This window comes from Acipenser ruthenus, chromosome 3 (genome assembly GCF_902713425.1).
Source record: "Acipenser ruthenus chromosome 3, fAciRut3.2 maternal haplotype, whole genome shotgun sequence".
Classification (NCBI taxonomy): Eukaryota; Metazoa; Chordata; class Actinopteri; order Acipenseriformes; family Acipenseridae; genus Acipenser; species Acipenser ruthenus.
Genome location: NC_081191.1, coordinates 35,951,482 through 35,964,381, shown reverse-complemented (window position 1 = coordinate 35,964,381; position 12,900 = coordinate 35,951,482). Strand labels below are relative to the sequence as shown.

General features: G+C 38.9%; 2 protein-coding genes across 7 annotated transcripts in view; one reads left to right on the top strand and one right to left on the bottom strand.

Annotated features, from left to right (window-relative positions):
- Positions 1 to 367: 367 nt before the first annotated feature.
- oxsm (3-oxoacyl-ACP synthase, mitochondrial) lies at positions 368 to 4,227 on the bottom strand. 4 transcript variants are annotated; one of them, XM_059012835.1, is made up of 3 exons: positions 4,152 to 4,227; positions 1,386 to 2,398; positions 368 to 1,002 (listed from the first exon to the last, which is right to left on the bottom strand). In XM_059012835.1, exons 2-3 carry the CDS (start codon positions 2,378 to 2,380, stop codon positions 594 to 596), a joined length of 1,404 nt encoding a protein of 467 aa, XP_058868818.1. In that variant the 5' UTR covers positions 2,381 to 2,398; positions 4,152 to 4,227; the 3' UTR covers positions 368 to 593. The 4 variants fall into 4 exon arrangements, with proteins under 4 accessions (XP_058868818.1, XP_034776815.2, XP_033848210.2 ...); XM_034920924.2 differs by lacking the exon at positions 4,152 to 4,227 and adding an exon at positions 2,893 to 3,047; XM_033992319.2 differs by lacking the exon at positions 4,152 to 4,227 and adding an exon at positions 2,914 to 3,046 and having other exon boundaries at positions 1,386 to 2,401.
- Positions 4,228 to 10,176: 5,949 nt separating this feature from the next.
- The window catches only part of LOC117394436 (DNA topoisomerase 2-beta-like), a 61,395-nt gene continuing 58,671 nt past the window's right edge, over positions 10,177 to 12,900 (top strand). For 2 of the 3 annotated variants that reach the window (XM_059012834.1, XM_059012831.1), the window contains exon 1: positions 10,179 to 10,711. In XM_059012834.1, coding sequence (XP_058868817.1) covers positions 10,670 to 10,711 — 42 coding nt within the window. In that variant the 5' untranslated portion in view covers positions 10,179 to 10,669. Of the gene's footprint in view, positions 10,712 to 12,900 lie in introns of all 3 variants that reach the window. The other variant, XM_059012833.1, reaches the window with a different exon arrangement.

Genomic DNA, 12,900 nt, shown 5'->3' with positions numbered 1-12,900 from the left:
CTGTAGCTAATACTATTCTGCCCAACAAACTACTGTGTACTTTATATGTTGTTTTTTTTGATGTGTAGATAAGTTACCAAAAAGGATCAGCTGTATACATTTTACAAAACCAACGTTAAAAAAAAGCACAACTAACACGTTTTATGAATTAACGGGAGCCTAGTTATCCACAACTGTGTCTTGTTTCACATGTATTTCCCTTTTTTAATTTATAATGTTTTCAACAAAAAGAACCACCACAACAAAACATGCACCACCTACTGTTTCGCTATTGCCTGCTTCATTTTCAACACATTTACAGGAACTAGCCAGTCACAGCATTTGACAGGTCTTAAATATTCTGAATAATACAACAATGTACTGTATATGCATGTGAAAATAGTATTTAATAGTATTTATAACCCAACCTCAACAATGTATGTGGATATATTCCAATTACATTATCTTACCAGAATTTACTGAATTGTTAAATGCAATCTAGACTATCTTTTGGGGTTGTTATTTTGTTAGATGTGTCATTTGGAGCAATGAAATTTAGCTAAACACCTGTAAAACTAAAGTATAATATAAGGTTTCTTAAGCACTCTCAAATTCTACAAGACCATACTGGAAAAACAGAGTGTTGCATTAGTGCCCCCAAATCCAAATGAGTTGGTAAGTGCTATCCGTCTGCTGGCAGACTTCCACTCCTGGGCCGTGCACGGAACGTAATTCAGGTCAAACCCAGGGTCTGTCCTGTCAAGATTGAGAGTAGGGGGTAGTGTACCATGGTAGCACGCCAGGGCAGTGAAGGCAGCCTCTAAAGCCCCCGCGGCTCCCAGAAGGTGCCCTGTTGCTCCCTTGGTGGAGGAAACTGCCAATGAGTGGGAATTCCTTTGGAAAAGTCTCTTGATAGCTTGGTTCTCAGCAGCATCCCCTAGTGGAGTGGATGTTGCATGTGCATTTATGTAGGTTACCTCTTCAGGATGTATGCCAGCATCTTTAATAGCAGCAGACATGCACCTGTAAATAAAATAATATTTCAATTTGTGACACACTACAGTAAAAACCCATCATACACTTTCTGAACTTGCCAAATAATTTCCACCAGTATCAACTCTGGTGGGAATAAATGTAACTTAATCTAATTGCAAACTTCTGTTTTTTTCCATGTCAAAAAACAAGCGGTTATACTTGTTATTCAAACTATATTCCTACTTGAATTATCTTCGAGCCATTAATAATATAATAGAGAGACTGATTGTACTGCACATAGAACCGTAGTGGGTGTGGAGTATAAGCTGAAACAGAGACTTATACATTTATTTACAAAATCAAGTTCATACATATGGAAACAGGAAGGAAAGAACTACAGCTAATAATGAAGTAATTAAATATAAACATACCTAAATGCCCCATCTCCATCAGAGCTTGGTGCTGTCATGTGACTGGCATCACCAGAAAGTCCATAACCCAGCACTTCTGCATAGATCCTGGCTCCCCTGTCTACAGCATGCTGGTATTCCTCGAGTATTAACAGTGCAGCCCCTTCTCCCATCACAAACCCATCTCTCTCCGGGTGGAAGGGGCGAGATGCAAGTTTAGGTGTTGAGTTACAGCTGGTGCTCAGTGCACGGGCTCTGGCAAAGCCAGCAATGGACAGCGGACCAATGCAGGCTTCTGTCCCTCCCGCAATCATCACTGCTGCATCGCCATGGGCAATAAACCTGGATGCATCCCCAACAGCATGTGCCCCTGTGGTGCAGGCAGTCGACACGGCATGATTGGGGCCTTTGAGCTTGTATTTGATGCTGATCTGGCCTGCAGCCATGTTGACTAGTATCCGGGGCACAAAAAAAGGACTGACTTTGTTGTAGCCTTTGGTCTTGAACATTATAGCTGTTTCTGCAATATCCTCCAGCGGGACCATTCCCATGCCCACTGCCACTCCACTGGTTAACTGGTCGAGCTCACTCTGGGGGTACCATCCTGAGTCTTTCAATGCCAGCTCTGCCGCCGCTAGGGCCATGATTGTTGCCGGGGACATGGCCTTTATATCCGCTTTGGACACAAACATCTCCTCCTTGAACTCACCTACTCCATCTCCTCTTGGCACACAAGCTGCCACTTTGCAAGGCACATTTTTATAATCATCAGTCTTTAGATTTACAATTCCACTTTCCCCGTTTATCAAGTGGTTCCACGGCAAAGCGTTGCCAACTCCAAGGGGAGATACCAGGCCTATCCCAGTAATCACAACCCTCCTTGGTATCTTCTGAGGAACAGGGCTGCTGTACAGTCTCACTTGGACATGACTGTAACTCTGACAGAAACGGCTTGTGAGGCTCAAGAGGTTAAGATGTGCTGATTTCAGTACCCGTTTTTGCTGGTTTAGCAGCATTCTGTGGAAGCTGTTTTGCTGCTTAAAAAAAAAAAGGACAACTTAATCTATAATATAATATATTCATACTGTATATAACAAACAAAATAATATTTTCAGAAAGGAAGAACATAATGCCGGAAGCCTGTGTTATTAAATTATGTATTATTCTGAACTAAAAGGCACACAATATAACAATGAAACCTTAACACATTGCAATAAGTGAGATATATCTGTGTTACCAGAAAATCCTGCATGCCTCAACTGAAGGGCAGTAACTACAGTAATACAATCAATAACTGTTTCACTGGTGGTTCTCAAACTGGCGTCTCAAGAAACTTCCCACAAATGTTTTAAGAGGACCAGCTCCTGTCATTCAACCTTTTGCAGTTAGCCTAGTTATAAACTCTAAAGAGCAATACAAGCAGAAAGTCAATCAAAATGACATGTCGACGTAACATCATCAAGAAGTAATTTGCAAAGATTGTCGCTTAAAAACCAGCACATCTGCTAATTAATGCATTCATATTTACATTACAAAAGTACAGTCTTACATGCACCACACGTCCTCAATTTTAAGTTACGTCTTTGTCTGTTTACAAAATTAGGACCCCATATGACACGAAAAGCGGTACTACAAGATTCAAGATGAAACTGCAAGTCAGTAAACTGCAGCACGAAAGTACAGCGCCCCCGCTGCGCAAAACCGCACCATTTACATAATGTGTCAAAAGCTGTCATACAATAAAGTCAGGTATAGCCGTCTGCAAACAACATTACACTTTTTTTCTTCTTCAATAAACTGCAATATATATTGCTCCAAAATGTGTCCCGTGGAAAATATATTTTATATTGTATCCACCGACAGAAGAGGCAAATAACGAACTGCCTTTTGGAATCGTGCCAGGTCTACTTACTGTATACTGTATTCTAATAATACAGAATATCTTTGGAAAGGCTCTTCTTTTGAATTCTAAATATTTAGAAACGTATCGTTCATTGTGAAACGTGTGTATTGAAAATGTAGTACTGTGAATAATATACCTAAACTATGGTACTGACATAGAACAATAAAAACAATTAAAATAATTGCAACCAGGCACGGTTTAGACAGCTCTAAATGGAAGCACGTCACGATTTAGCTTTGCCATGGCTGTAAGGGTAACTGCCTGCGCAGATCTGCAACAAATGGGGTGCGTTCACAGAGATTATTCTGCGCAGATTCTGTTTAGAATCAGACCAGTTTAGCCAATGGGTGCGTTCACGGAGATCATTCTTAGAAGATCATTGGCTAAATTGGTCAGATTCTGCACAGAATATGCGCAGAATGATCTCCGTAAACGTACCTTGATGGTCGTCTGCGTGTCATTAGCAGACGAGTCATGCACCTGCGCCGATGGTGCAGCTACCAAAAAGTTGGATAATAAACCCTTTTAACATCTAATCATCAATTTCTTATGTCAGCAATTATATTACTCATATCAGTAATGTTTAGTTGATATATATATATATATATATATATATATATATATATATATATATATATATATATATATAAAATTGGTGTTAAATGTTCAAACGGCTTGCCATAGAGAACAGAATGCAAACAACAAAAAGAGCTCTGAAAGATCGACAGAGGCATATAAAACAATTGTGGTTATGTTGAAACGTGCTACTACTGCCGCCTAGGTAGTGGGATAATAGAGGAAACAATCAGTTGTCTATAATGACTGAAATGATGTTAAGTTTTCTTTGCATTTAATATTATACTAATACAACTGTATTTTCTAACCTGATAAATATATTGTAGCGATCTCGGTTCCTGCAGGCAAGCGCATCACACAGGGCGAGGCAATCCACACACGTTGGCGGGAGGGCGGACGCGAACCCAAGACCTCTTGCACTTAAACAAAGCGCAGATACCGCTGTACCTCCTCTACGCTCCCCTGCCTCCAGAGCCCGCTCCTTCTCCACCCTTGCCCCGCAGTGGTGGAATGACCTTCCCACAGATGTCAGGACTGCTCAGTCCCTGACCACCTTCTGGCGCCTCCTCAAGACTCACCTCTTCAGACAGCACCTGTAGAACTCCTCTTTTCCCTCTGGACACTTTATCTCTCTTTCTTAATGTGCTTTACTTGCAGTTTTCTGCTCCCTATTTTACTGCATTTAATCCTGTACTTTACAGAGTACTGTACTATAATCTGCATTTAATCGTATCCTGATGTAACCATCACTGACACTGTTATATGCTCTGTACTTACTAGAACTGAAGTCATTGTATTTTATCTTGATCTTAATTGTATTAATGAAAATATTTTTTTGTTTACGACTGTAAGTCGCCCTGGATAAGGGCATCTGCTAAGAAATAAATAATAAATAATAGAAACAATTGGGGCAACCTTGACTGCCACCGCTTTTACATTTGTGCCTATTTGCTTCAACCTATATTGAGGCAATGTATTGCCTTTTGGATAGGGTAAATGTAAATAGTAGCCTAGTCTGTTGAAAGGGTTAAGATGTGAATCTGTGTAGCGTAGCGGTTATGTAGTTGGAGAGAAAGTATGACTAGTTAGGGTTTGAATCCTACCCTATATATGTACAGTATATATGCACATTAAAGTTATGTGTGCAAAAGCATGTATGTTCAATGAGTGTCATTCAAAATGTGTTTGTTAAACATAAATAAAATACTTTTTTTTTTATTTTTTTAAAGTTTGCAATATAAACCTTGAGTGAAAATCAAACCCAGATTTCACGCCACAAAGTTTGTCCTTCCATTTGACAAAATTTGCAAGTGGTATAGCAGTAAAGTTACAGTTTTTAACAAGTATTTTGTAAATAATGATCATGCATTATCCTGATTGTATTGAAAGCTTTCATCTGATTTTGCAAACTATCATAATAAGTTTCATTTAATATATTGTTTAGAAAGTAGTAGTCAGGGAGACGGTGTTGAATTCTCAAAATGTTTGTTTTATTTGAAACTACTGAGCATTCCTGTCAAGGGCCAGAATTCACGGTACCAAAATAATAACCCTACGATTTAATCTTGGCACTTTCATTGCATATTCTCTCCAGTCACAGCTCACATACTCGCTCAGTTGCACCCAAAGTTTCTCATTCAAGTTCAGTGCTGGACTGTCTTCAGCCCCCAGGCTCATGCACCCCCTTATTATATAACCTCCCGTCGTTTCCAGCCGCTGTCCGGCTCATCAACCAGTCATTTCCATGCTGTGCAACCCCTGAAAACAGCAACATACATTTTGCCCACTCAATCACTCATCCCCCTTCCCATGCTAAGTAACAGCGTGACCCGTTCCCCTTACAATACACGTAAGATAAAAGACAGACAAGACAAACTGAACAGACAACAAGTCCTGCAACAAAGCAATTGGCCGGGTCGATACAATATATATTTTTTTTATTTTGAAGATCAAAATATATGAAAGCATGACGACCTTTATGGACAAAAATATTCACTAATATACAGTTGTACAAGAACTGTTGTATTTATTTTCGTTTCATACAGTATTAAATGGCAGTGTTTTATATCTGATAGTGAAAAAGAAATAAGATTTGCATTACATGAGAGTAGATGTTAAAACTTCATGCTGATTTGAACTTGTCTCTCGCCAAGATAAGCACCAACTAAGATGTAGCCTTACAGTAAACTAATGTGATCCATCTGTGTTTCTATCCATTTGTGTTTCCTTCCATATGATGTAGATATCCTTCTGCCTGGTGTTGATGGCTGAAGTGTAATGCTGGCTCCAGGGATCAGCTTATTTTGCCTCCCTAGCGCATCAGCACACACAACGGCTGCGATGCTGGCTCCAGGGATTAACCACAGTGCAGTCTCCCCAGCGCATCAGCATGACAACCGTCTGGATTGAGCTAAGTAAGATACATCTCTGGGGTCTTCAAGTGGGCACCTTCCATCCTCTGTGTTTCATCGACTAGCCCACGACACCTCAAGAAGGCTCAACGGTGATGCTGGCGTCCCAGCATCACCCCCCTCCGTCCCCCACTCAACTCAGCCCAGCTTACTTACCCGTACATCAGCGTTTCTTTCTTTCTATTGTGCTTGAGATCCCCAACCAGAATCTTTCCGTCTCAACCACAGCCAGTTGCTGCTCCTCTCTGCTGCTTCAGATAAGTTCTTCACTGTGCAACGCAACTCTTGGCCACTGAATCCAACATTTCTGAGAAACTGGGTTGTAGAGTGCCACAAATCCTCGACAACCCACCACTGGGTAAACCCGGACTCTCCATCCTCACTGTTCCGCTTCAGTGGCTAGTCGATGGAACTGGTGGCAACTTATTGGTCATGTTACGCTTGTCTTCCAATGCTAAGGCCAAACATCGCAGCACCTGGTCATGGTGCCAAGTAAATCGTCCTTGGCTAAGAGCCACCTTACATCCTGTCAAAATGTGCCTTAATGTTGCAGTTGATGAACACAAAGGACATGAGCGATCCTCTCCTACCCAGAGGTTTAGGTTCTGTGGTGATGGGAGAACATCATATGTTGACCTGATGAGGAAACTGATCCTGCTCTGTTCCATTGACCATAGGTCTTGCCAGCCAATCTTGCGTTGTTCCACACTCTCCCATCTCATCCTTTCTCCCTGCTTGGCCTGGGAAATGGCCTTTATGCACCTCATCCTCTCCTCCTGCTTTTGCACCTTCCTCTGTTGAGCTGGGGCTGCCTTGTGCCATGTAGGAGGAGCTGAACTGAGACCAAGACCCCCTCTTCCATGCTGAACTTGCCCCATGATATCACCAATTCGAAGGGCAGCCTTTGCATCCTCCACAGCTTTCTTTGCCGCCCACTTTCTTCCAGTTTTCAACACAGGTGCTGCCTCCCTTACGCATTTGTCGCGTGACTCTACTAATGTCATTTCCAGTCTAACCTTGGCACACAAACTCCTCGGTTAGAGTGGAGACTGGTAGCTGCAGTATTCCTTTACCATAAAGTCCCACTCTGCTGAGGCAGTGTGGAACTCCTAACCATTTCCTGATGTATGAACTGATTAAAGCTTCCAGCTTCTCTACTGTTGTCAAAGAAACCTTGTACACAGTCATTGGCCACAGCAACCTCGGCAGTATACCAAACTGAAAGCACCAGAGTTTTAGTTTGCCTGGTAAAGCGCTGCTGTCTATGCTCTTCAACCCTTCCACTGCTTGTTGTCTAACTTCTCCCACATGAACTGTGTCCTTTAGATCCCCATCGTACCATCTCCCAAGACTCTTCACTGGCTTCTCAGACACTGTTGGTATTGCCTCACGAGTAATGAAGAACGTTTTATCTGCTACTTTACCTTTAATTATAGAGATGCTCCTTGATTTAGTTGGCTTGAATTGCATTCGTGCCCATTCAATGTTATTGGTTAATTTGCCCAATAACCAATTAGTGCAGGCTACTGTTGTAGTCATGGTTGTCACGTCATCCATGTATGCTCGAATTGGTGGTAGTCGCATTCCAGAAGCCAAGCACTCTCCTCCCACTACCCATTTTGATGCCCTAATGATTACTTCCATTGCCATGGTAAAAGCCAGTGGAGAAATGGTGCATCCTGCCATTATTCCAACTTCTAGGCATTGCCATGTAGTGCTGAATTCTGAAGTTGAAAAACTAAATTGCAAATCTCCAAAGTAGTCTGTCACTAAATTTGTTATTGTCATTGGTACACTGAAAAAATCAAATGCTGCCCAAAGAAGTTCATGTGGCACTGAACCATATGCATTAGCCAAATCCAGGAATGTCACTGGAGCTCCTTCCTCTCCTTTTTAGCTGATTGAATTTGTTGCCAGATCACATTGATATGTTCTAAGCATCCTGGGAAACCTGGAATGCCCACTTTTTGTATTGAAGTGTCAATAAAGCAGTTCTTTAATAGGTAAATTGACAATCTCTACGTTTAATAGGGAAATAGGGCGAAACTGACTGATGCTTGTAGAATCTTTTTCTTTAGGTATAAAGACTCCACCTGCTCGGCGCCATGCTCTTGGTACAACCTGTTTTTCCCATGCCACTTTCATCAATTTCCACAGGATTCGTAGAACTCCTGAAACACTCTTGTACACTCTGTAAGGAACTCCATTAGGCCCTGGAGATGATGAAGCCCTTGCTTTTTTCACAGCTCGCTCTACTTCTTTCCACTTAGGTGCACAGTTCTCCATTTGGTATTCTGGTAGATTGATAGGTGGGCTGTCTGAAGGAATTGACATAGGCTCCTGCCTTTTTGAATCTTTATGTGTTTCCTCCAAATATCTCTCCAGCTCAAACTTAGATGCTTTTAGTGTGCCATTCTTCTCATTGGTGAATAACTTCTTTACAAATTTGAATGGGTCTTTATAAAAGTTAGTTCTCGCATGCTCCTTCTTTTTGTAGCGTTTCCGTAGGCGCTCAGCTCTGCGCAATGTTGCAAGCTTATCTTTTATGACCCTTTGTAAGAGATTGAGTCCCTCCTTCTGACTTTGTTCTGCTCTTCTCCATTGCTTCCTCAGCTGTCTCCTTTCTCTAACTAAGCGTTCAATCTCCTGCTGCTGTCTAGACTTTCCAGGAATAGTTTGTACTTTTTCCTTCCTTTTTTCAACTCCAAACCTCTCTCTTCCATATGCGTAGATGATGTCCCCAAATCTATCCAGCTTCTTTTCAACTGTTCCACTTAACCTTTCCAAGGCAAAGCAGAGATCTGTGTTTACTGTGTCCCATGCAGTTTTCTCACAAGCTCTTGGCCATTTAACTCCAGGCTTGTGCCCGTTGAGGAAAGGGTACAATGATCAGGATCATCACTCTGAAAAAGAATGTTGTGGGAAATTGTCTGTGTTGTCTTTAAAAAAGGGTATTTGATCTTTAATTCCAAACTGTTCTGTGTTACATACCAGTTAACACAGTTGAGATGAGTAAGCAGAGCTGGGGGAGTGATTTTTATCTGAAATGTCACAAGCACTGTTGAAACAAAGACATTGTGTGTTGTGTGGATCATTCATTGCTGTAGGGTTGATAACTCACTGCAGTTTCCTGTTTTCCAGCCCAAGAGGGGGGCCAGCAAGACATCTTCTTTTCAAAATAATTAAATATTACCGTAACTGCATTTTTTTTTTTTTACATAAGGTGTTTGGTTGCTCATTATTGAAAGTATATATTCCTTGTTGCATTACTTTACATAATACTGTATTGTCTCACGTCACTTGAATTAAGCATACAATCATACATGGAGACCATCTCCAGGTAATCTCAAGGTTATTAATAGCTGCATACCAGTTGTAATGCAAGAGTCAAGAAGTCCAGCCCATACAGTGTTTATTGATCCAACCACACTTCCTGGGCTGTGGATAAATAATAGGATGGTTATATATTATTCATTTCTTTAATAATTAAAATGAAAAGAAAAAGTACACCTAAATATAAATTAAACGTTTGGGGGGTTTAGGTCAAATTTAAGATTGAGATAGATTCAAATATTAGGGATTTCCCCGTGGACCACTATCAACATCCGGCCAATAACATTGGTATTTGTACTACAAACGACACATTACCTGTACTGTTGATACTATTGTTACGACTATAACACACACACACACAAAAGTTAATGTTAATGTTGTTACATTTGTAGCAGTGAGTTGTTAATTGTAATATGAGGACTATATGTTGGAGGACTTAATAGAAACTGTATAGTTAAGAAAAGAGCAGCTTTTTTTTTTTACATAACAATATTTGTAGTGTGTAGTGTGTAGTATAGTGTGTCGTGTATAGTATCATCGTGTACGTCATTGACCACTACCGATTTTCCAATTGGTATATCGCACCACTGCAGGGGATTCTACTGTAGGATTGGTTAATTCTGTTCGAAGGGGCTCGTCGCTGTGCGGGGAGTGATGCCGGACGAAAGAAGCGGTGGCGTTATTGTTTCTGAAAGAAAACCTGAGAGGGGAAAGGGTTAATGTACAGCTATTTTATTTAAGCGGGTTTACGTTTATTTTTGTACTTGTTAAAAATACTATGAAATTGTTAAATTAATTGTTTTTATACTACGTTTTATAATTTTCAAAGGGAATAGCACCAGGCCTCACGGAGCCGCCGCTGGTCGATTTTAACAATAACCGTGAGAAAGTCCCTTAATCCTGGACGGCTTTTATTGGTGTTCAACAGCATTTTAATTGTGTAGAGGTTGACTGTAAATTACAGTACAGTCTGTGGTCCGATGGGGCCACTTTTTTAGTGTTTAGTTGTTTTGTTTGAAATCTTTAACTTGCAATATATATTTTACATTTAAACACGATTGTTTTGGAAAACACAAAATAATATGTCTAACGGAGCAGCAGGAAGCGGAGGTTTGACTTGGGTGGTAAGTTTCTTTAATAATTTAATTACACTTATTTGAATGAGTTTTTTTTTTTAATGCATTTGAATTAATTTTGATTGTAATTGTGTTAAGCCTTTGTTGGTTCAGTGTGGAAATATGCACGCGCCTACGGTTTACTGATTATGTCTCCATAATTATAGTTGCATATAGCGCAGGAGGGTACGCTATGAGGAATACAAATTGAAATATTAAAGTTTGGTAATTTGTGCGTGGTTTCTATCTTGTTTTTTTTTTCTTTTTCTAAATAAACATGTGACACGAATGTATAAATACACAGTCAGTAATCGTTAGGGAAGACAACAGTGCTCGTCTGTACCCTGCAGAACAAAAGTTTCTGTATATATGTGTATCTGTGTGTGTGTGAGAGATTATATATATATATATATATATATATATATATATATATATATATATATATATATATATATATACACATATATACACACACATATATACACACACATATATATATATATATATATATATATATATACACACATATATACATATATATATATATATAGTAAACAGTTTTAACTTAACTACAATGTTCTGTATATGGTATTAGCCCTTGTCCCGGCTATTTAAATTTTAAAGCTACCGTGATTATATTTATGAATTGCACTACACAAGCGCAAGCTCTCGTCTGCAGCGCGTATATGAAAACAACAGAGCAGCTGTTCAATAGAGTCGCATACAGAGTAGGGTTACACCAGATATAAGGCATTCTAGATACTGTACTTTAGTACTGGGGTAGCCAGACTGGAAACGTGGTCTGATATAAAATATAACGGTTCCATGATAGCGAGTGGGGAAAAAAAAGAACATTCTCACCAGAAATTAGAACGAGTTGCAATAGTGTATTGTTTTGAAAGTGTAACTTTTTTATATCGTGTATATATATATATATATATATATATATATATATATATATATATAATGAGATTACATTTTTTTGGCACAAAGATGCTAGTTATTTTGTTTTTTGAAAGTGAAATACAACTTAAACGTTTACACACTTTAACGTAACCCCAAAAGTTGTGACTTGATAAATTGCTACAAATTACATTGAGATTGTATATGTATATATATATATAATATATATATATATATATATATATATATATATATATATATATATATATATATATATATATATATGTATATGTATAAAATAAATAATTGGGTATTGGCAAGCAAGCAAGCAAACAAACAAAAAAATCTGTTAGCACAATAACTGTTTGCTTGGAAACCAAAATTTAAATTATTGGATCACCAGGAAATGCAGTATAACAATGAACATTTATCAGAAAAATCCTTGTATTGCCAATAAGGGAATACAAAACAAATGATGCAGGAGTAAACAATCGCCTTAATTTTACAAACTTTTTTCCTCCCCGTCTTTTAGCTTCTGGGTACTGTACTTTATCAAAAACGTCCAGTTTGTTTACATTATTCAGTCTAATCTGTAGGGACATCACATAAGACCCTTTTTAAATAATAAGATATGCATTGTTCACTTAAGGTTTTCTTCAAAAACACTAACTGGTCAACATGTTTGGCCTTTAGAGCACTTAAACATACTTACTATATCAATGCAGTGAACACTGTTTCTGATGGCACACTGGTGTTTCTGTTCGAGTGGCAAATTTGCAATCTGGGTGTCTTAAGTGGGTGAAAAGATTGTTTGCATGTCTAGTATTGTTCATTTATTTACAGCATATTACAAAATTGCATGTGATGTATCAATCTTTCATTTAGAAAAAAACTAAATTATTTCACACTTTTCATGATTGCCATTTTAGAAGTGGTTAAAATGAGCTTTTCTGTATGTTTTTAAGTGTTCGGCTTGGTGGCTATCTCTAATCAATACTTACTATATCAATGCAGTGAACACTGTTTCTGAGGGCACACTGGTGTTTCTGTTCGAGTGGCAAATTTGCAATCTGGGCGTTTTAAGTGGGTGAAAAGATTGTTTGCATGTCTAGTATTGTTCATTTATTTACAGCATATTACAAAATTGCATGTGATCTATCAATCTTTCATTTAGATAAAAAAAAAACTAAATTATTTCACACTTTTCATGATTGCCATTTTAGAAGTGGTTAAAATGAGCTTTTCTGTATGTTTATAAGTGTTCGGCTTGGTGGCTATCTCTAATCAAGTTGTGT

Bases quoted from the DNA above. Each gene is read 5' to 3' on its own strand.
- oxsm (XM_059012835.1), bottom strand. From the start codon at position 2,380: ATGCTGCTAAACCAGCAAAAACGGGTACTGAAATCAGCACATCTTAAC. The intron at 1,003-1,385 runs GTATGTTTATAT...TTTTATTTACAG, and splicing joins GATGGAGATGGGGCATTTAG to GTGCATGTCTGCTGCTATTA.